Genomic DNA, 22,414 nt, shown 5'->3' on the forward strand with positions numbered 1-22,414 from the left:
CACCCCCCCAAAACACCCTTTGGGGACCATCCCCCTGTGAGTGGGTCCCTGGGGGGGGACCCCCTCAACAAACCCCAAAGCCACTGGGGTCATCCCATAATAAACCAGTTGAACTTCCCACTCTGCCTCTTGGCTCAAATAAGCTTTTGGGGGTCCTGTGGCCTCCTTGGGGGGGTGTGTGTGTTGTGTGTCTTGGGACGGGTCAAGGGGCTGGAAAATGGGTGCAGGGGGGTGCTAATTTTGGGGGGAAAACCAGCCCAAAGTGCCAGCGGGGGGGTGGGGAATGTCAGACGCCGGGATACGGCACATCATCAGCGTTAATTAATCGCCCAAGAACTCCAACCCGCTCCGAAAATCCTCCTCAGCGTTGTTTTTTTGGGGGGGGAGGCGGGGGTGTGTGAGTTAATCTGAATTGGCCTTATTTCCCGAAAGGCCCCAATAAAGCTGATTTTTGAGGCAGGCTGACCCAAGGAGGGCGGCGTGGCGGGGTCGGGGGGGAGTCGGTGACGAATGCAGATCTCATTTAATAGAAAACAGTGTTAACAAAAATACACGACAGAAAGAAACGACAAACACCAGCAGATCGATGGCCGCAGCCCCCGGCCGTAGTGTCAATGCCGCAGCCCCCCCCCGGCCCCCCCCTGCCCGCAGCTCCCTGATAGATTTATTGCACTTAAGAAAGAAAAGCGACGCGTCCTTTTTTTTTTTTTTTATCCACCCCTCCAAAAAAACCCGACGCCGGGCAGGACCCCCGCAGCCTCCCTGAGAAAAGCAGCCGCTGTGCCCCCCGCCACGAGGCGCTCTGGCGTCCCTGGGGGTGTGGGGGGCGCGGGGGGACCCCAGGGGTGTCACTGCCAGCGGACGCCCAACCCCACGCCAGCTGGTTTTCCCTGGGGAGCCCCGGGGGGGGGATGGAGATGCCGGGGGTCCCGGTGAGCAGCGGGGAAGCGGCTCCTGCCAGCGTGTTCCCAACTTGGACCCCCACCCCCCCCCCCAAAAAAAAAAAGGGGGGTTCCCCCACCTCACCGGGACGCCGCCGCGCCAGCACGGCTGGCTGCGAGGAAGCCCCGGCAGCCCCCCAAGTCTTCCAGCCCCTCTGGGTGCCGCAGCCCCTCCAGGGGGGGGTTTTGCATGGTGGGGGGGGGAGGGGCCTCTATTAATGCTTTTTGTATTATTATTTTTTTTTTCCCGGCAGCCCCGGAGCAGGAGTTGAGTTACAGGTTTAGCCCCAAAGGAATTAATGAATTCTACCACCATCCTCTAAATCCCCAACCCAGTAACTTCGCAGCTGACGATAAATATATACCGAAAACAAACAAATGAACGAAAAAAAAAGAAAGAAGAAAAAAAAAAGGAATTGAAAAATAAATAACCATTGTGGCTGCAGACGCAGCCTGTCCTGGGGAATCGTTAGCGACAGCCGCTCCCCCACGGGCGCAGCCCTTCGTCCTCCTCCCCGTTGCCGTAGTGTGTGGTTTTTGCTCCCGGTGGGATCGATGCAGCGTCGCTTTGGCCCCGGGATCTCCTCCTCGGAGCAAGATATTAAAAAAAACAACAACAAAAAACGAACAAAAAAAAAAAAAATAAAGGTGACAGTCGCACGGGTAGTGTCCAGTGAGGGCAGGGCCGGGCAGGAGCCGGGATGGCCCCGGTTGGGTCATTTTTCTCCGCTTGCCTTCTCTCCACCGCCCCAGGGAGGCGAGTTGGGCGCCTGAGGAAGAGTCCAGGGGCAGGAAAGTGGGGTTTTTTTTGGGGGGGGAGGGGGGGAATTTTTTTAAAATAACCCTTTGTCCTGAAGCCCGAGGTTGGTTTCTTAATCGTTGTGTGGAGTGGGAAGAGAATAAAGCTACGCCAGAGCCTCCCCTCGATGCCGAGAGGCCCCCCCAGGACCTGCAAGAGAGAGGATGGAGAGCGGGGATGGGGTCCCCGGCCCGCGGGGACGCTCCCGGGGGGGCCCCCAGCCTCCCCTCACCACTCACCTGTGCTCACAGCGGCTCCTGCCCCGCATCCTGGCTGGCCTCGAGGAGCAGCTCCTCCAGCTCCTGCTCGTTCTTGGAGCAGCTCAGCTCTGCAAGCAAACGGCCACCATTTTCCTTCGCCAGCCCGCATTCCCCTCGTCCCCCCCCCCCAAAAAAACACGTGTGCGGGGCAGTAGCCCAGTGGCTAACGAGGAGGCTCAGCGAGCGGCCTGCAGGGCTCAGCCTCTTTAAGGAGTATTTCCAAGAACGAAGCTCTTCGGCACAGGGAGATTCGCTTCGGGTTCGAACTCACCCTGGGAAAAGCCCCCCCAGCATCGGGAACGGCTCCGCGCTCCTCCCAGGCTCCGATTTCGGGCCAGAGAGCAGCTCAGGACCCTCGGATTTTTGGGGGGGCTGGGTTCTGGAGCGCTTACCGTGCTCGGCGGCACAGCTCCCCACTTTCCCGTTGCCGTCCGAGGGCGTTTCCGGCAGCGCTCGCGCAAAATCCATCTTCAGGCCATTGGGGAGGGGAGTGTCGTGGGCCGCGCTCTCGCAGGCCGGGGGGTCACCGGGCTCGGTGCTGGGCGCTGCCGAGCCGACAGCGGCCTCGGGAACGGCCCCGTTGGCCCGGGGCGCCGGGAGTTCAGGTTTTGTGGCCGGAGCCGGGCCTGGTTGCGCGGCGTCCTCGGCAGCTCGCTCCGGCAGACTCTCCACCCGCGTCACCACAAAGATTTTATGGCCTCGCCCGGGACTGGAAACAGAAATCCTTCTCTCGTTTCCCTGGGAGGGCGCAGAGGCCAGAGAGGCGGCAGGACTCCCCGCACCGGCGTCGCGCTGCGATTCCTCAGCGCTGGGCAGCGGGGGAGGCCGGTCCCTTGGCTTCTCTGGGCGCGGCTGGGGCGCGGTAGTGCCGTCGGGGTGGTTTGGGGGGACGCTCGAGTCCTTCGTCTCGAACCCAGCATCCACCTCCTCGTCCGTGTCCGAATCAGAGTCCGTCACGTCGCCGTCATCGTCCTCTGCCAGCTCTGTCGCCCCGTTCTCCGAGGCCGCCGGGGTCTCCCCTGCCTCTTCCCCCTCTTCCGCAGCGGAGCCGGCGCTGCCGTCCTGGCCATCCTCCGCCGAGCCCTCCTCCTCCAGAGGCTCCGTCACGGTGATCTCCGGCATCGAGGCCGACTGCTGCAGCTTCTGTTCCTTCTCCTCCTTCTCTTTGGCCAGGATGAAGTTGCGCTTGCAGCCGTTCTGGATCTCGGCCAGGAGAGCCTTCTGGGTTTCGATGAAACTTTTTACCTGCGAGGGAAGGGAAACCATCGGTCACTCAGGACGTTGGGGAATCAGAAATTATCTTCCAGGACAAAACCACGTGGCCACAGGCCAGACAGGAATTAATTTCAGCCGAAAAAAGGGAAAGCGGCTGAGCCGAGCAGAAGACTGCTGGTGTCACCCCCCTCGAGGACGGCGTTTTCTTGTGGGGGAGCTCAAGGAGGGCCCCGAAAAGGTGAAAGAGGGGTGGGCGAGCAGGCGCGTTACCCACCGCCTCCTTCTTGGGCTCCCTGTCCAAGTCGAGGCGCAGCAGCGAGTGGTTGACCTTCAGAGCGAGCGACAAGGCCATGAGGCCGCCCGTCTTGATCTCGTTCTCTCGCAGGTCCAGGCGCAGCAGCCGCGGGCTCTCCGCGATAAACTCCGCCACCGCCACGGCACCTGCGAGAGGGGCGGGGGACACACCGTGACAGCGCTGGTCCCCTCACGCCAGCATCGAGCAGAACTCGGTATTTTGAGGGGGGATATGGGGGACGGGGGGTGCCACCCACCTTCGCAGGTCAGCTTGGTGGACGCCAAGCCCAGGCGGAGGACCGAGCGGTTCCCGATCAGCCCGTTCTTCAGGTTGCGGACGCCTTCGTTCCCGATGGGGTTGTGGCCCAAGTTGAGGGTCTCCAGGCTCTGTGTGTGCGGCTGCGGGTACCCAGGGGAAAAAGATGGCGGCTCCCTGAGTGGGTTTGATCCCCGGCTGATCCTCCGAGCCCGGGAGCGGCGGCAGAGGGGGCCGAGGGGCGGGTTCTCCTCCGCCAGCACGTCACACCGTCCCTCCCGGACCGGGCCCCGGGAGAGCTGTCTCTCCGAGAGCGAAGCCGCCGCTCCCCGAAAGGTGCCGGGATCTACTCACCAGCGTCATCCCCAGGTAGGCCATGCCGGTGTGAGTCAGCTGGTTGTTCCACAAAACCAGAGTCACCAGCCCCCTCCGCTGCTCCTTCAGCCCTTCGCAGATGTACGCCAAGCCTGGAAAACAGCCGGGGGGGTCAGCAACCCCCCCCCCCGACCCCGTCAGCTTCGTCCCGCTGCTCCTGGCCAGGATGGACACGCCAGAGAAAGGCCACGGCCTCGTTACGCCTCCCCACTCCAAACCCCTTGCCCGAGATGCTTGATTTCAGCTCGGTGGCGCGCAAAGCACGTCAAAACAGGCAATTAAACCTCTGGGTGTATAAAACTAATTAGCTGGAGCCTTTGGAGCAGGGTACAAAACCCCCGCGGAGGGAGCTCCTGGGGCAGGCGCTGTTTTCGATTGCTGCAAACGTACTAATTTGATAAGATAAACGTACTAATTTGGTAAGAGCGCGGCACCCCAACGCCTGCGCCGCTGCGGAAACCCTCAGCGAGCGACTTCCCGTCGGGGACAGCCCCGGCAGCGCTCGTTATTAAGCGCCCAAAGATGCGAAAGACGCAGCAGCTGACCTGGAAGGCAGCAAATTAATATTTGTACCTGAGAGCGGGACCCAGCCCACGACAGGGCCAGCGACACCCATCTGGGTCGCGCTCGGCCACCTCCACCGACCCACGGGGATCGGCATCGCCGACCAGAACCTGCCAGGACCGAACTCCGGTCTGGGGTTGTTTCGCAATTGCTGGGTTGATATTAGATTTGGCCGCTTGTTTGGCTCCGGGGAGGAGAGGAGATAAATCAGAGAAGAGCCAAAAGACATGACTCCGAGGCATCCCCACCTCTCCCTACCCTGGGGAGCCGCCATGCGCCTCACAGCCCGGCGCAGGAAGCAAACAAAGCTTCTCTAACGACTTTAGCCTTAAACCCGAGCGGTTTACCCCACAGAAATCACATCAAAGCTGCCCTGTGCACCCCTCAGCTCGGCTGAGCCTCCCCGTCAGCCTCTCGAGTTCTGTGCCCTGCAGCCAAGTTCCTCCCCGCCTTAAATCTGGGTCAAAACTCCGGGGAATCGGGGCAGCGAGAGGCCCTCACCTGAGTCCAGGACGTGGTTGTTCCTCAGGTCGAGTATCTGTATGCAGCTGTTGAATTTCAGCAGGTTGCCGAGCTGAGCCGAGTCCTGCAGCCCGTTCAGCTTGTTATCGGCCAGGTAGAGCTCCCGCAGGTTCATGTTCATCTTCAGAGCCGTGGCTGAAAAGGCGGAAAACCAGCACCTTGACCCATGCCCCACGACCGTTACGAGCCCCCGGGCCCGGCCAAGCCCAGAGTGGTGATGGGAGTGCGCGGCACAGCTGAGACGCCGGCTGAAAGCCTCGGGCTGGATTTTGGGGGTGTCCAGCCAGCAGCAGGACCCCCCATGAGCCCTTTTCACCTTCCCACCTGCAGCGGCAGCGGCTCATGGTGCCACGATGGGGCTGCCCGCAGCCAGGGCTGGCGTCGATCCACGCAGGGCACATGCCCTCGCTTTTTTATAGCTCGGCCAACCTAATAAACCCCAGAAACACTCCCCTGCCAGAACCCTTAGCTCATCACCATCACAACACCACCACGAGCTCCAGCTTGGCGGTGATTTATTGCCAATTTGTTCGCTTAACGACAGGGCCGCCCAGCTCTGGCTTACACCTCCTGCCCGCAGCCTGGGCTGGCGCTGAAACACCCAACCTCCCCCCGGGGACAGGCACCGGCGCTGCCACCACCCCGAGGCCTCACTCCCGTGCACCCGGGGAGTTCCTGGGGGACACGGAGCGGGGGACTCACCCAGCAGCATGAGCGGGCGGCCCGAGAGGCTGGCGTTCTCCAGGTGCAGGACGACCAGGCTGCTGCTGATGCGCAGGGCGCGTGCCACAAACGGCGCCGAGTGGTCCAGCAGCGGCGTGTTTCGGGCGTCCAGGTACTGCAGGCAGTTCGTCTGGGAGGAGAACGCGAGAGGCGTGAGCGCTCGGCCTCGGCCACCTGCTTTGTTCACTGGTTTTGCTAGGTGGGGTTTAAGGCCGAGCTGGTTTACAGGCCAAATCGCACCCTGGCCACTGACGCTGCCTCCAGGCCGCTCGGGTAGGAGCTCCTGGGATAACTTACACCCATCCAAAACATCGTTTTGGTCACCCCACGGGCTCCAGAGAAGAGGCAAAGAGCCAGAAGGAACCGCTCAGGTAACCCCGTGCCGAGCCAGACAATTCCATCACCCTCAAGCTACGGCACCAGGGAGGACACGCCTCAGGTGACCGGAGCCACATGGTGTTCTCCAAAGAAAAGCTTCCCTCATCCTTGCACATCTGAGCTTTCTAAAACTCCAAAACGTGTCTTAGAGAGCTCCTCTGCAGCTTTTATGGTGACACCCCGAGCTCTCCAGATCCGGGGTCTGAGAAGGCATCATGCCGCACGTCCCTCGCCCAGGGTCTTGCTGGCTCCGCACGCGCCGTTTACCCGCAGCGCACCAACAGCCTGTTTGGTGGATTTACTGTTTGCCGTGCTACCACACGCCCTGTCACACCTCCAGATTCTCCCTCGCCTACCCCCAAAATTAAAAAGCCCCAAGCTGCAGCCACGTCGAGGGTGTCTCGAGCTCCGTCACAGCACCCGCGTACGCGCAGCCGGTTTTAAAGCCTCTATGGGCTCAGCCAGCGCCGCGCGGCAACGTCTGGCTCCTCCAAAACGGGGGGTGGGCACTGCCTGCACGGTGGGAGCCCCGGTTCCCGGTACCAGCCCCCCCACGAAGGCGCCGGGGGGAAGGCTCCCGGATCACGACCGAATGGCCGGCGGTTTTCCTGCTGGAGTCACTCCACGAGCAGGTCGCAGGGCAATTGGGGATCAAGGGCGGGTGCTGCACCCCGCCGCCGCCTCTGCGCTCGCCTTCGGAACAATGAGGTTAATTAGCCCTGAAAGCCAAACACTAGCGCTCGTCATCCTGCTGTTAAAGATAATTAATACCCGGCTTGAGAGGCTGACCCTGCAAGCATGCCGCTAATAACAGCCTGATCTTTTATTTATTTTTTTTTGCTGGGATCTGCATTTCCATTTTCTCCGCGCCGGCTGCTCGCTGAGGCATTAAGCAACCTCGCGGAAGGTGGGAAGGGTGATTTTTTTTCCCTGCCTCCGAGCCTGGGTCTTCCTGAACCGGGTGGTTTTCTGGCCAGGCGAATACAAAACCACGTTGACGGTCTCGGGAAGCACAAGGGAGTCTTTTGGGAGACTCACCGGTGTAGCCGCAGGGAGTTAAAGGAGGCGCCGAAAATATTTATGAGGGAGAACAAACCTTCCTCATCATGTGGGCAGCTGCCTGCCAGCCTCGGGTGCCGATGTGTTTGTTAAAGGAGATGTTGAGGTGCGTCGCCGACTCATAATACTCAATCATGTCAAACAACGCCGAGGCGCCCTGCAAAAGAAAAGCTGCGTTAAGCGGGCAGGCAGAGGCTGAGCGTGGTTTGAGAGGGAAAACACGAGGTTTTGCTGCACTAGGACACAAGTGGATCGGGCACAAGCCAGCTCCTCCAAATGCCTCTTGAACGGCGTCAAAAAAACCCCAACATCTCCCCATATTCCCAGTGTTCCCAACACCGGGAGTGTGCTTGGGGACCGTACGACACTTCCAAGGACATGGGAAAATGTGGGGTTTTTTCTCCCCAACCCTCACCCCCCGGATACTCAAGCTGAGCTGAGGCTGGGCTATTGGCTCAGCACCCTCCTGCTCCCTGCGGGGTCATCCAGCTCTGTGCGCAGCAGCGACGCTCCCCCCGCCAAGAAACCACCCAATAATCCAATCAGGCTAAAACAAAAAAAAAAGGTATAAAACCCAAGACTTGTCGCAGGGTTAGGAGTGAAAGGGATTAGCAGAGCAGGACTCGTGCCTGTGAAAGGTCTAAAGCTCCTACGGCAGAAGCGGAACAATTTGCCTAATTACATAATGGGCCTCTTTGGAGAAAATTAGCTGAAACATATGCTGGAGCGGGCAGAGAAGAGCCACAAAAGTGCTGCAAGGCTTCCAGAAAAAAATATGCAGAGAGACCTGGAGGACTGGAAATCACCAGCACGAAGGCAAACAAGAGAAAGAACAGGTCTCCAGGGAAAAACAGGACTTTCTGCTGGAACTGGGGCGCTTGTCGGCAGGAAGTGAAGCTGGACACGGGGTGACTAAGGCCCCCGTGCGCCGCACCCGGGCGAAAAACGCCGCTGCTGTGGAATGAATCGGCGGGGCAGGGACGGGAGCGGGAGGTCTCGGGGCTGTGGGGGGCTGGTGTAAACCCTCCTCCGTGGCTGTTTCCCCCCCCCGGCAGCGGACACGGAGCCACATCGGGCACCGCGTGCCCTGCAGACGTCTCGCTCTACCACAACTGGAAGAGAAAAGCGGAAAGCGTTGACGTTTGCGAGCTCTCTGCCCGTGCCGCCCAGCTCTGAAGCCACGGGGTATGTTTAAATTATTAACGTAGCATTGTTCCTCCTGCGAGATAAGGAGCGGAATGAAGCACGGGATCATTTTACAGCCAAAGACGTCACGAGCTCAGCCAGCCCGTCCCCTGCTCAGTGGCCACGTGTCCCTCGCCGGGCTGTGGTGCCATCAGGGGACTCATCTGTCCCCCAAACAGCCCCGTCCTGTGGCCACGGACCCCCAAAGAGCCCTGTCCTGTGGCCACGAGCCCCCCCACCAGCCCAGAGTGATTGTGCCCCCAGCGCCCAAGTCCGGCGGGATTCCGGCCGGCCTCAGGATGGGACAGGGTCAGCAAGAAACCACGGCGGCTCGGAGCCAGCAGTGTCAGAGCAGGAAAATGTCCAAGTCACATTTTCCCCCACTTCGTATTGGATGTGGGCAGCGGCCAGGAGAAGCTCGTGGCTGCTGAGTCTTCCCAAAGTGGGGAAAAATGGGGGAAAAAAAGCATTAAGAGCTTCCGAGCAAGACAGGTCTGAAGCCAAGTTTGGGATACGGATGGATGACGCAGGAAAAACAAGACCCTCGGAGAAAGGGGATGCACCGGGGCAAGGGGAACTTGGGATCAGAGACGGCTAAAATAATTTTTAACTGCTTCCTTAATTTTTAACCTCCTCTGCTTACCCACTGGGAGCTGAACTCAGGGCCCCAGGCATTGCGAGGAAGGAGGAAGGCAAGTTGGGACAGGATGGAGCGTGCAGAAGGGAGCGTGAACTTCAGCATCAGCCTCAAAAAGCTGTCTGAGAGCTACACAATTCCCTCAGCTTCCACAACAGGTTTTACAATATGTATTTAAAATGTCTCGGAGCTCCGTGGCCACCCAGGCTTCAGAGCGAGTGGTCAACCTCTTCCTTTTGGAGCAGCAAACGCTGTGCCAGCAGACCTAAATAAGAGCATGGGTACGAGGGGAATGGGTACAGAAACACAGTAGAGTCCCCCAAAAATAAGTCACGGCTCAGGAGGAGCTCAGGCCTGACCACAAAACCCGTGTGGTTTGCATTAGCTGCGAAAGAGGAAGGAGAAACTGGGAGAGGTCAGGGCCACTTACGTCTTCATCCAAGCTCGTCTGCTCCAAATCGACAATTTTGAACTGGACCCGCTTGAAAATTTCTTCCAGCGCCTCGCAGGCTTTGTAATCCAGCTTCTCCCCTGGGGAAAAAGCAGAAAACGGGGAATCTGGGGGCTTGGGCACGTACGGCCGTGAGCTCGGGAGCCCCAAGCTGCAGGACAGAGGACGCGTGGAACGGCGACGTTCTCCCGCTTCGGGGGCAGCCCACCTTTCCAACAACCCGCCCAAAGGGGAATTCAAACCCGCCACTGGGCATTCAACGCCAATTTATTCTCGTGTGCCGTGGAAAGCGTCGCCTGGGACGAGAATTTCTCGTTAACAGACGCGGACCGGCCACGGCAGGGAGCCCCGAAAGCCATGGCGGGGCTCAGCAGCGCCACGAGCCGGGAGAGGGATCCCCAGGGAGACTTTGGGAAGGATGTTTCTGGCTCAGAGGATTTCAGAAATCCACCTCAAAACCAGGGCAGTCGCTCGCCCAACACAGATCGGCCCCAGCAGCAATGCTTTTGCTGCCTAAAATACATGAAAAACAGGGATTTCTGTCTCTCCGCAGAGCAGCCAGGCGTCTTCCCAGCGAGCCAGCCCCTCGCCGGCCCCCATCCCTCCGGAGGTACGTTACGAGCAGCTCCGCTGACAAACTAACGGCCTCTGGCTCTATAAAAGCACCACGGGGGCGAAATTAAATCCCTGCGGACACTTTGTAAAGACACACGCCGCTTTGCTGCCTCCGACAAATTAAATTATTCACGTTGCAATTTAGGGAAGTGCTGGCCTGAGCTGCCTTGAGGACATTTCCCAAGAGTTTGGGCTTTTTATTTACTTATTTTTTTGCTTATTTCCTAGGCCAGCCCTGCAGCAGGTCTCTAAGGCCCGAGGCACAGGCCAGACCACAGACAAGCCACGATGGCTCATCCCCGCTCCCCCCCATAACTCTGCACAAGCTACTTATGGTCGAAAAATGGGGAAATTTCCCCGAAAAGCAGCAATGTGGCCTCTTTTAGACACTTCATCGGTTGCCAGGGGGTGATTCTGCGAGGCAAACTGCAAAGGTGAAGGTGGAAGCTCTGCCTCTCCTCCTGACACCCGCAGATCCCATCCCCTGCACGAAGAACGAGGCGACAGCAGCCACGTCTGGTGCAACCCCGTTGACCCCCTCCAAAATATCAAAAGCCAAAAATGCAGCAGAAAACGGTTGCCTGTCGGGGACTCCAGTAGCCTCACTTCTAGGGGGAGGGAGACGTGGGCTCCAGCTGCCCAGCCAGCCAATGACCAAGGGATTTGTAAGAAAAAAATCCTGTTTGGCAAAGTTGGGCCCAAATGATGGCAGTGGAGCCTGTAAAAGATTTATTTTGGGGGGATTTGGGCAAGCTTGTTTGTTACTCCTCCAGGCGAATCAGCTCAGGACGGAGACACCCCAGCTCCCCACGAGGTGTTTTCTGGGGTTCAGTAACAGACCTTTCCAGTTTTCCCATCGCGCAAGGAGTTCTGAGACATCAGATGGAAAAGTATTCCGGCAAACCTGCTCCGGCTCAGCCCTAACTGATGCCCTGAACGAGCTGTTTTGGGAGACAGGGGGTATGAGGACGGTGCTCGGGGAAGGTGAGGGACAGTTCGCTGCCCAAGGGGCCACTGGAGCTATTTCTGGGGCTGTTCTGGTGCTCTTTGACCAGGACATTTACGCTTCTCGTACAAAACACCTCTGGTACTTACATTTCTGCTCTTGCTGGGATTAAGGCTCTTTCCTGCTCCCGCCTGCAAGAGCCTCAGCAGGGATGACGACTCCAGCAAGAGCTGCTCCACAGAATAAACCACCAGAATTACCCAAAAGAGAAATAAAATCCCCTGGTGATGAAAAAGGGGCCTACCTTTCAGATCTAAGCAGTCTATCCTGGGAGCCAGATCTTTAAATTCCTGCGAAAGATAAAGCAGCATTTTGTACTCAGGAGGAGGAGGAAGGCAGGGGGGCAGGGGAGGGGAATTAACGCGCTAGAATGAGGAGGTAAAGTGATAAAATGGGCAAATCCTCCCCCAAACGGAGAGGGGATGTGGGAACTCAGCCCGAGGTTCACTCGAAATCAAAGCTGCCACCTACGGCGCTTTGCAGGCTGGATCCGTGCGAGTCACAGGGAGAGCTGGGGCCCTCCCCGGGACAAGGTCTCGGAGCTCTACGAGGAAGGGTGGCTGATGAAGATGAGGGTCTGTTTCTGCACATGGAGGCGACGGAGCTGCCTGGGGAAGGCACAGCGGGTGAAAAAAGCAAAAATCCTCCCTCCCAGGCCAAGGAAAAAGCTTTTAAACCTCGCGCTGCAGCATGCTGCGATCAGGCCTGAGGATTTAAATTTTTATTCACCCGGCGTGAGCAGGGAAAACCACAGCGCCCATCGCGGTCTCCCTGCGGGCTTCCCTCCCCCCAAATCACATGTGAGGCCTAAACCGCTTTGTGAACGAGCCCGTTCAAGTCTCATCCCCCAGCTCAAAGGCCGGGAGGGGACAGCAGGGACGTCGGAGCCCACCTCCAGCACCCACCGCTGCCAGCGGGGCCGCAGCCGCCCCAGCGCAGCAGCCCGAGGAGACGGGCGCAGGGAAAAACCGCAGTAAACATCGTGTAATATTTTGCTAACAAACTTCTTCGCTTTCACTCTCTGTGACAGGTTTCATCTGGCCCAAAACCTCTTCGTGTTGTTAAAACAGGAGCCTTTGCTCCCATCCGACAGACCAGCCAGTGTAAAAGTCTACGGTGGGTGTAACGAAGGGCTGCGGTGGATCACCTGGTGTTGGGACAACACCCGCACCAGCTGTACCTGTATCTGCTTCAGTAGTTTGGGTATCTGCTTGCAGTTCAGCTTCTGGCAGGCTTGTTTGTAGGCGGTCATGATTTCATCAACAGTCACGTTCTGGGCTGAAAAGGGTAAGAACGGGGGTTACGGTTGTAGCGGCAGGAACTGACGCGTCCGCATGCCCCCATCGGACGCCACTACCCGCCGGGATTTACACCCGCCAAGGAGAAGACGTGAAGGAAAGATGTTCAAATGCCATAGAACGAAGGGAAACCTGAGCAGGGCTCGCTCGAACTCGTCTACGGGAGCAAGTCCTGTCTTGCTCGGGTAGAAAAGGCGCCGGAGAAGCGCAGCCGGCACCTCCGGCCACGTTTTGGCAGGTCACGGGATAACAAACCCCAACCCCCCGTCAGCAGGTCGCTGCCGTGGTTAACAAATACCACTGTCAAATATGTGCCTTTCTGCCTTTAGTTTCACACAACTTGGGTTTTCACTCGATCGCTCTGCAGGCACAGTGCCAGACAGGGCACATCCACCCGTGGGTGTCTCCAAGTTTTCCCTAATTGGCTTCCAGAGACTGTCAGAGGACTCAGGGGTCAGCCCGAGGCAGCGAGACATCGGCTAAAAGCTCCCGGAGTTGTCATCCCCCAGTAAACACCTCCTCCGAATTCAGCTCCCGGTCTGGAAGCCGCGGGAGGGACGTTTTGGTGCCGTCACCGCCCCAAGCGCCGCCGAGCTCGGCTCCCAGCGCAGCCCAGCGGCGTTTACTCACCGCTTCTGCCCTCCCTGAATCACAGGCAATGCTGCCGCTCCGGATGCCGGGGAAGCCGAGGCGGGCGGCGGGAGCTGCCGCCGGATCATTAGCCACGTGAGGCGACGGCCACCTCCGCTTTTGGCGTGATTTCGGTTCGGTGATCAGCCCCAACAAACACTAAAGCTGGTCAGAAGATGATCTGGAGAAACCAGATTCCCCAGGAACCTCAATCTGGCAGAGCACGAGGCAACCCCCCTTCCACCGCCTCCCATGCCCGAGGATTACGACATCGAGAGCTCAATAAAAAAAAAAAAAAGGACAATTGTTTTAATCTTCTCCCTGTTTGCAACAAACCCATCAGGCGTCTCGGCAGCGGGACTCACTCAGAGTGACACGTGGCGGAGGCAACGCTGTGCCCCGGCTCTGCCACACCACCCAAAAACCACCTTTTTGGCAGTTTTTAGCTCTGTGAGCCTTCCTGGCTCATCGTGGTGAGGTCTGCGGGGACAACACCCAGCTGAGCAAAGCAGCAAAGGTTTAAATACACCCCAAGCGAGCGCTTAACTAGGCAAGACGTAAAACGAGCTCTCATGCCCCAAAAGCCCCATGCGACGGAAAGCTTTTTCTCCTTCAAAGCGACGGGGGGCCCGATCACCGATTCCCCGGGAGCTGAGGAAAATCCACTGAGGCTGAGTGAGCCCCGTGTCTAAAAAAAGAGAAATATTAAGGTTAGCGAGGGGATTAGCAGCGTGCTGCGACGTTCCTGATCCCATCTGCCATGTGAATGGCTTTCCTCAAAAAAAAAAAAAAAATCAAGCGTGGTTTTGAGAAAGCGAGGGGAGTAAAGAAGAGTCGCTGCGGACGAGCGTCCGGGAGCACAAGGGCACGGGGTGAAGCAAATGTCTGGAAACTCGGCTCCAAAATGTCCTGGCTGAAGGATTTCTCCCCAAATCAGAACTCACGCACACGTTGCTAGTTTAGTTTTTATTAGTTTCTGGCAGGAAAATGCTTTGGTCTGCCCTCTCCTGGGTGGAAGGCCTAACCTTGAACAATTCTCACTGCTGGGGACTTGCTTCAGTTTTCCTCTGCGTCCATCCTGGCACGTACCCATTCCCACCTCACGGCGCTCGCCCATCCTGGCCGGAATTCCAGCGGGAAGACATAACTGATCTCGTGGTCCTCTGGACCTGCTTCTTCACAGCGAGAAGGTGGCCGTCCTGCGCGAGCCGAGAGCTGCGCTGGCACCGCAGCCCACGAGGATCGGAGCAACTCCCCGTTCCCGAAGAACATCCCGGGCTGGGTTCATCCACGCGGGTAAACGCTCGCGAGCGGATCCAGATCACCGGCAGGAACCTCTCGCCAGGGCAGGTCTCTCCACCACTGCTGAGTCCATTCCCACCTCCCAGGCGAGCACCCGGAGCTCCCGTGTCTGCCAGGTGCTGGAAAATGCCCCAAATTTACCCCCGGACTCGGAGTCACTCACAAGTGACCATGAACGCGGCTCCGCACGCCCCCGGCAATCCCTGCGACGCTTCTGGCACGGGACGGCCCGGCCGGTCCCCGACCCTTCCATGGCAGCTCCAGATCATCTCGGCGGGGCCGTTGGTTGCGATTTGAACTTGGTTTTGCTCTTGTGAAGCCTTTACGGAGGTTAAACGCCAACACCAGGCAGCCGTTCTTCCTGCAAGGCTCAGGCTTCGCTCCGAGGCCACCTCGTTCTGCTGAAACTCAGATCCACAAAAACCATTCTTAATTTTCCCCAAACAATCGGCACCAAGACCCTCTGAGGGAATTTCCTTCTAGATATCGCAGGTTTTAATTAAAAAAGATCTTCAGGCTGTTTTTTGGAGCATCAATCCCTGCTCGTTTCTCTCCTCCCCCTCCGCAAAGGGCTGCTCTCCTGCCCATTTGTGGTAACGAAGCCTGCAAGTCAATATTAATATTTCCTGTTTGAGCTCCGTCTTGCGGCTCACCAGCAAATATTTGCAGTGTCTGTAACACCTGCCTTCAAAAAACCCCTGAAATTTCTGGGAAAAGCCTTTTTTTTTGGCAGAGGAGGGCTGAAGCCGATCCCGTGGCACATGTTTTTCAGCGGCTCGAGCTGGCAGAGGGGTCTTACACCACTGACGCCGTCCATAAAACAAAGCAGAGCCGTTCTGCAAACAGGTTTGAGAAAATACAAAATATTTACACCCAGTCAGGTGCCTGTCTCCTGGCTCAGGCTTCAAATACCCAGTTTGAGAAAGAGCGGGCTGGAGACGGCGCAGGTTTCCACTCGGAGCATCCCCGACGGCGCCCTGGATCCCCCCTTCCTTAAAGTCTGTCCCATTAAAGGACAAAACGAGATGGAAACCAGAGCTCGGCTCACGGCGCTGCAGGTCCCGCTAGGAGAACAGCGGCTGCACAACACTCCAACGTGTTTCCCTAACGAAAAACTAAGTTTTATTACCCAAACGATGACCGGCTTTGACCCCACTCATGTCCCGACCCCTGCCGCCATTTAAAAACCCTACACTAATATCCCCGAACAGAGTTAACTACCTTATTAATTAATCTCTTTATTATTTCTCAGCTAATTAAGATCCAAAGAGTGATAAGGAGGGTATTTCTCAACCTCCTGTGTAAACTCAGTGTGTTTCATCCGATAATTTTCTCCTAATTTTCGCCCACAGCTCTTGGCAGAGCGGCCGCCAGCTCCACCGGGAGCTGCTCCAGCGACGGTCCGGGCACCGGAAAACACAAACCGTGGCCACTCAGCCAAGGAGGCACCAGCAGAAAGCCTGGAAAAAGTAGAAAAAACCCCAGAAAGGGTCACGGATACAGTTTAAAATGCAAATAATACTTTTCCCTGCGAAAGACGACAACGGCCTCACGCCGCTCTCCTCCTCCTGGTCACCAAAAGCGCCGTTTACACACGTTTTGCCAGTAACAACAAGCTCTTTGGGGAATTTTTTTTTTTTTCTCTGGCTCTCTGCGAGGAGCCCCCAGGGGTGCCGCACTCAATCTGGATCCCCCAAAAGGATTCCCCCAAATCCCCCAGGATTTAACTTTCCTGGATGGCCCTTAATCCCCCGGGGGGATGACGCAGAGGTGGCGGCGCCAGCACAGAGGAGGGCCCGACCGTTAAATCCCACTAAACCCAGCGTTTCCGTGTCCCCACGTCGCTCTGCCCGTGGCAGGTTTTGCTTCGCCTGCTCCTCTGGCCACGTCCAACCCTGGGACGACGCGACGCCAAAGCAAACAGGTCGTTATTTATTAACAGGCTGCAGGTGGCTCGTCGGCTCAGACACCCAAGAGAAAAGCTGATTTTTCACAGGCTCACGCCGCACTCCACTTTGCTTTGCTCCCCGCGCTCGTTTCCAGCCGTGTCCTGGGAGGCCGAGCAGAAGGAAAAGGAGGTGAAAACCAATGTAGGCAGCAGGGACGTCCCTGTGCCGCCGTTGCTCGCTGAGCACATCCCAAATCTGAAAAGGTGGTGACTTTACCGCAGCTGAATCAAACAATTTACCCCCCAGGTCACCGAATGAGATCTCTAACTCTTTGCCTCCGCTCAGGAGCACACTGCTGCCACTTCCCCAGTGTGAGGCTTCACGTCCCGTCTTCCCATGCATGGGGAACAGGAGCTGGAGGAAAATTATTTTCTTCTCTAGGGAAGCATAAAAAAAACCAACCCAGCAGAGGAGTTTGCTGACAATCAAGCGGCTCCTTTGCTCTTGGTCTGGTGGCACCTGACACGGGGGGAGGAAGGCAGTGCCAGAGTCACCCCGACCCCCGGATGCGCTCTTCCTCCAGCGAAGGGCACCAGGATCCCACATTTTGGGGGAACAGCACCCGCCAGCCGGGTGGGTAACGCAGAGGCACGACCCCAGGGCTCCCTCGCTGCCGGTCCAAACCCAAGACACCAAGACCTGGAGCGCTGGGGCTGGCAGCCACACGACACCTCTGGGTTGTTTTTTTTTCCACCCGTGTTTCCGCACGCCTTGCGATGCCACTGCGGTTTCCCGGCTGTATCCCAGGGATGCGGGTGAAGATGACTTTCCCCTCCCGAGCTTTCCACGGCAGAAGACGCGTCTCGACAGCTGGGGAAGCCTCTGGCTCCTCTCCCCAAGCACACAGGCCCTGAGTTTTCTAACAAACCAGTTGGGAAGCTGTAGGAGGGGGGAAAGGAAATAAAGGGGCATTTTTTCCCCACCTTGTCTTGTGCTCTGGCTCCTTTCCCAGCAAGTAATGCGGCACCCGCAGCGTTATTCCCCATAACCCCCACGACAAGCCAAGGACAACGGACGGCAGCAGCGTCTGGCCCTAAATCCTCCCCTGTCAGGGTACATCCGGCACCCATCCCAGCCTAGACAACCCCCTGTGCCAGTGCGGGCTTAAATCAAGACAGGGTTTGTCAGAAAACAAGCTGGGGAAAAAAAAGACAAGCTTTCAGGTCTTCTGGGTTAAATCCAGCACAGGTACGGGGCCTGCAGAGACCCACCGACCACGTGGCCGCCAAAGGGAAGGAGCGAAGAGGAAGGTCAGAGCAGAAAACATTGTAATTTAACCTGACATCGATCTGGGCAAGGCGGCGGAGAGGCCAGGACTGCAGCCTGGCAATAAAGAATTAAAGGCAGAAATAATTAATGCTAACCAGCAAGGTTTCACAGGAAGGAGGGCTGAGGAATGGAACCCGACACGGGCCCGAGGAGACGCCACTTCTCTGGGAGCTCAGGTAGCTCTGTCAGATTTAAAGGTGCCACAGTCCCGTGGGGGAAAAAGAAGGTGAAAAAAGAGAAATATTAAAAAAACCCAAACAAAACAGTGCTTGATTCAGTAAGAATCGTGACGCTATAAAGCTACCGACGGCCTCTTGGCGTACAAGCAGGGTACAAGCAGGAACTGCTGATGTTCGGATATCACCCATTGTAAAAATAATGGAGCGCCTGCCTTGTGGGGTGAGAAAGCGGGAGCAGACGGACCCACTGCCCGCTAATGAGGCCAACGACGCCCTGGACGCGTCTCCTCCTCTGCGTCGTGCAGCACGAAGCTTCGCAGTAAACCAGAGGCCTCTTCTCCACGTCCCTCTTGTGGGCCCTCGAGCGCTTCAGAGCGGCGGAGAGGAGGCCCCGAAGCGAGGCGCGAGCGGCGGCAGCGAGCCCTGCGCCACGTGCCGCCCGGCAAAACCGGCCCTGCGGGACCGGCTGGGCCGGGGACCTCGGATTCAAGTAGCCAGGAGGAAGTTAAACGAGCAGAGGCGCGTCCACCAGAGCAATTTCAGCCGACGAAATGATGAATGAGAGATAAATAAAGCCCTGAATAAAAACAGTTATTATCTGCACGTGAGAGGAAGAATAAAAGCGGCGTCACGGCCGACGTGGTCCTCAAGTCAAGGGAAAGGCAGGTCCCAGATGCCGGCGCTGCCCTGACCGATACCGGCCTCCACAACCGCCAGCAGCGTACGGGATTCTGCTCTAATTACAGAGGGGAAAATTGCTTTTGGGCCCTTCAGGCTGGGCGCCTTTGGGGGCTGGAGTCTGGGGTTAAACAGCATGAAGGAAAAGGGCCCCAATGCCCCAAGGGCACGACGCCTTCGGGGGAAGCCTCTAGCTCAGAGGAAAAGCAACTTGGGTTGAGGAATCTGCCCCTTCCGGGCTCCCTCTGGGATGAGGCCCGTGGGGAGAAAGCGGCTCGTTTGTGAGCAGCGTCCATGTTCTGGAGCAGCAGAGAAGGGCCCAGGGCACGAGCCCCGGCTTTTCTTGGCCATGTGAACGTCACGTCTTCATCCGGAGCAGGGGCAGAGCAGCAGAAATTTCATATTAAAACGCAGCTGGCAGGATATTAAACAATAAAAATGCATCAGACAGCAGTTTTTCTCCACTGCTGGAGGTATTTCACAGAGATGTCCAGCTACCGGTCGCTGCCAAGCAGTAAAACCAGAATTAATTGGTGCTACATAACAAGATCTGGCACCTTTTAGGCCACATCTGATGTCCAGGCAGTGAAACTGGAACGGGTCTCATCACCCAAGGAGGTGTGCGACTGCAAAAAACTCGGGAGAAACCCAATTTCTGCCTGTTTCGTTCTTAAAAAGGAGGCGTGGCTGCTGGTTATTGATGGTTTTCGGTCTGAGATAGAGAAACGTGAGGAGCTTTCGGGACGGCCACGCTCGCGCCCCAGCGATGCCCTTTACCGTATCTGCAGCTGGTCGCCGTGTTTCGGTGTGGTACGGCGCGTCCTGAAATCCACAGCCAGCCCCGTCACGCCGTTCCCGGGAGCCCTGGAGGCGTCCTGGTGCGAACCCCCTTCCCCAGCCTGGCCGAGGGGCCTCGAGCAAAGCCCCCGATGGCTTCGGCGCCCGCTGGCAGCAGCTCCGCGGCCGCCAGTGCTTCGCTGGAGCCCATGTTCCGGCCGGGCCCCCGACGTTTCCCGGGAACACGACACTCCTCCGCTCGCCACGCCGAGCTCCCCGTGCTGCCGGGGGGGGCTGGGGCAGGCGGCAGCACCCAGAGACGTCTCCGAAGCCTCTGGGGTCTCAGAGGGACGGAGCTCCGCGTCGTCGTCTCCTTTCTCCTCCCTTGGGCAGGTGAAGCTTCACGGACGCTTTGGGGTTTCTCCGTGCTGCTGCCGTGGGGCCGTCGCCCTCTTCAGCGGTGGCGGGTGGCCCAGACGCCCGCTGGAGAGCCGGGGGCTTTTCCCCCCCGCGCTGGCGGAGCCCAACCATCGCCGCCACACCGGCCCAACGCCGGGAGCTTCCGGAAGCGCGGCCGAAGCCTTCGACGGTGGGAGGACGTGGGCGCTGATCTGGCTCTGCTGAGCCCACGGTTTTGTCGTCAGCTGCCCCGGGGGGCGGTTTGGGGGGTCCCCAAGGCCGCGCTCGGGCACCCAACCCCGGGACTTCCCCCTCTGCTCTGGGGACTGGGGGGGGTCTCTTCCCCGGGCCTGAGGGGCCACAACGGGGCTTCTGCTCCAGCCTCTTCGGCACCGGCGCGGCCCCAACGCCGGAGCCCGCCCTGAGGAGCCGAACCCGGTGTCCACAACCACCCCAGCCCCCCCGTCCCCCGCCGTTACCGTGTCTCCAGGGGTCTTTGGGCTCCACCGCCCCGGAGACGATGTCCTCGTCGGAGGGGAACGTCACCCGCTTCGCACCGGGCCGCAACCGCCCGTCCTCGGTCCCCCGGGCCGCCGCGGGCGGGGAGGCCTCAGCGGGCGGCGGGGCCTCGGTCCCGGGCTCGGGGGGGGCGGGCGCCGCTCCGCTGCCCGGCACCGGGGCCTCCATGGCGGAGCTCTCCCTCCTCACCGCCGCCCCGGGGGCATCGCCCGGCGCTGAGGGGCCGCTCGGCGGCGGGGCCGGGGGGTTGGGGGGGGCCGCAGCCGCCGCGCACCGGAGCGGAGCCGCCGCCGCCGCCCGCCAGCACCGCAGCGGCCTCCGCCTCCGCCGCCGCACTTTCGCCACGACGGGGGGGTGCGGGGGGGGGGGAACGAGCGGCGGGGGAAGGACGAAGAGAAGCGGGGCGCGAGGAGGAAAAAGCGGGGAAGGGGATGTGGCCGCGCCGCTGCGTTCGGCGCCGCGCCGGTTCCCGGGGTCGCGGGGCGGGCAGCGGTGGCGAATCTGCGGCGGCGAATCGTGACGGGGCCGGCGGCGGGAGCAGCGCGGGGATCGCGGCGGCACTTTCGCCACGCCGGGGTGGGGGGGGAAGGGGCGGGCAGCGCCCACCGGGAGCGCGGGGCCGAGGGACGACGCGCGGAGAAGCGCCGCGAACCCCAAAACGCGGCGTCCGCCTGCGCGTCCCCCCCCGCCGCGGTCCCGCGAATCTGCGGCGCAGCGGCCCCGCGGGACAACGACGCCCGTGGGCTTCCGGTGGCGGCGCGCACGCGCGGGGGCGCCACGCGGGTGTGCGGGTACGGCGGCCCCGGGGGGGCTCCACGCGTGTGCGGGTGCTGGGGGGGCACTTTGTGGGGTTTGGGGCTCCGTGGGGAGCTTGGGGGGGGGCTGTGGGGGCCCCGCGGGCCCGTGGGGGGGTCTTAGGGGCTGGGGGGCTGCCGCGAGGGGCACTGGGGGAGGCTGGGGGGTCATGTGGGGCTGGAGGGGGCTCTGTAGGGGACACGGCGGGGGGGGGGGTTGTTTGGGGACCAGGAAGCCTCATGGGGGGGGTTGGGGCTCCGTGGGGAGCTTTGGGGGGGGTCTGTGGGGGCCCAGGGGACCCGCGGTGGGGGGGTCTTAGGGGCTGGGGGGTCGCCACGAGGGGCACTGGAGCCCTGGGGGGTGAGGGGCTCTATGGGGGCACAGGGGGGTGGGGGAGGTTACTGGGTGGGTTGAGGGCTCGTGGGGGGGGGGGGGGGCGTGGCGTGGCACAGGGGGTTGTTTGGGGACCAGGGACCCTCGGGGGGGTTTGGGGCTCTGTGGAGGGTCGGGGGGGGGGGGGCGGGCACGTGTGGGTATAGCGGGGGCTCAGGAGGAGCAAGTGGGGGCTTGAGGGGCTCCTGGGGGGACCCATAGGACAAGGGGGGGGCTGATGGGGAGGGAAAAGGGGGTGCGGGGGGCCTGGAGGTGACCACCCCCCATTTTTCTCCCCCCCAGGAGCTGCCATGCCGGTGCCCGTGGGGGTCCTACGGCTCCCGCGGGGCCCCGAGGGCTCGAGCCGGGGTTTCAGCCCCACCTCGCCCCGGTTCCAGGCGCTTCTGGGGGAGCCTGTGGCGGCCCAGGGGGTCCGGGCGACGCTCCGGGAGCGCTACCTGCGGGGGCTGGGGGCCGCCCGCGGCCGCCCCACGCGGTTCTGCCTGCGGGCGGGGGTCTGCGTGGAGGCCGTTTTCGGGGCCGCCGACGTGGGGGCCGTGGCTTTCCAGGTGGACGCCCTGCGCACCCCCCTGGGGGTGCAGGCGGCTGCGCTGCTGCGCTGCACCGATGTCCTAGCCTACTCCTTCCTCCTCGATTAACCCCTAAGTAAAAAAAACCCAGCCAACAAACTCCCTTTTCTGCCCTTTTTCCACCCGAATTACAATTTCTTCCAGAGGATGGGGAAAAAAAACCACAGAGGGTCGGGGGAGGATCCGGGTTTTCATCTTTATTTGCTGTTGACGTCTTCACCCACTCCTTCCTCCTCAACTAATTGTTAATTAAAAAAAAACCCCAAACCCCAAAACCAACCAACAAAGCCCTTTTTTGTGCCCTTTTTCTACCAGAATTGTAATTTTTCCCAAGGGGTGGGGAAAAAAAAAAAACACTCAAGGAAGGGTGAGGGTTC

General features: G+C 59.6%; 2 protein-coding genes across 3 annotated transcripts; one reads left to right on the forward strand and one right to left on the reverse strand.

The window, feature by feature from the left end:
- Positions 1-504: 504 nt before the first annotated feature.
- Positions 505-20,947, reverse strand: PPP1R37 (protein phosphatase 1 regulatory subunit 37). 2 transcript variants are annotated; one of them, XM_074810172.1, is made up of 13 exons: positions 20,241-20,947; positions 12,461-12,558; positions 11,525-11,570; positions 9,639-9,739; positions 7,424-7,543; positions 5,929-6,079; positions 5,206-5,361; positions 4,120-4,232; positions 3,767-3,908; positions 3,490-3,656; positions 2,393-3,245; positions 1,980-2,068; positions 505-1,890 (listed from the first exon to the last, which is right to left on the reverse strand). In XM_074810172.1, exons 1-12 carry the CDS (start codon positions 20,446-20,448, stop codon positions 1,986-1,988), a joined length of 2,238 nt encoding a protein of 745 aa, XP_074666273.1. In that variant the 5' UTR covers positions 20,449-20,947; the 3' UTR covers positions 505-1,890; positions 1,980-1,985. The 2 variants fall into 2 exon arrangements, with proteins under 2 accessions (XP_074666273.1, XP_074666274.1); XM_074810173.1 differs by lacking the exon at positions 20,241-20,947 and adding an exon at positions 13,209-13,338.
- On the forward strand, positions 20,939-22,316 carry GEMIN7 (gem nuclear organelle associated protein 7). Its single transcript, XM_074810186.1, has 2 exons — positions 20,939-21,071; positions 21,751-22,316. Exon 2 carries the CDS (start codon positions 21,759-21,761, stop codon positions 22,104-22,106), a length of 348 nt encoding a protein of 115 aa, XP_074666287.1. The 5' UTR covers positions 20,939-21,071; positions 21,751-21,758; the 3' UTR covers positions 22,107-22,316.
- The last annotated feature ends 98 nt before the right edge of the window (positions 22,317-22,414 follow it).

The sequence above is a fragment of the Strix aluco genome, chromosome 33 (assembly GCF_031877795.1).
Source record: "Strix aluco isolate bStrAlu1 chromosome 33, bStrAlu1.hap1, whole genome shotgun sequence".
Taxonomy (NCBI): Eukaryota; Metazoa; Chordata; class Aves; order Strigiformes; family Strigidae; genus Strix; species Strix aluco.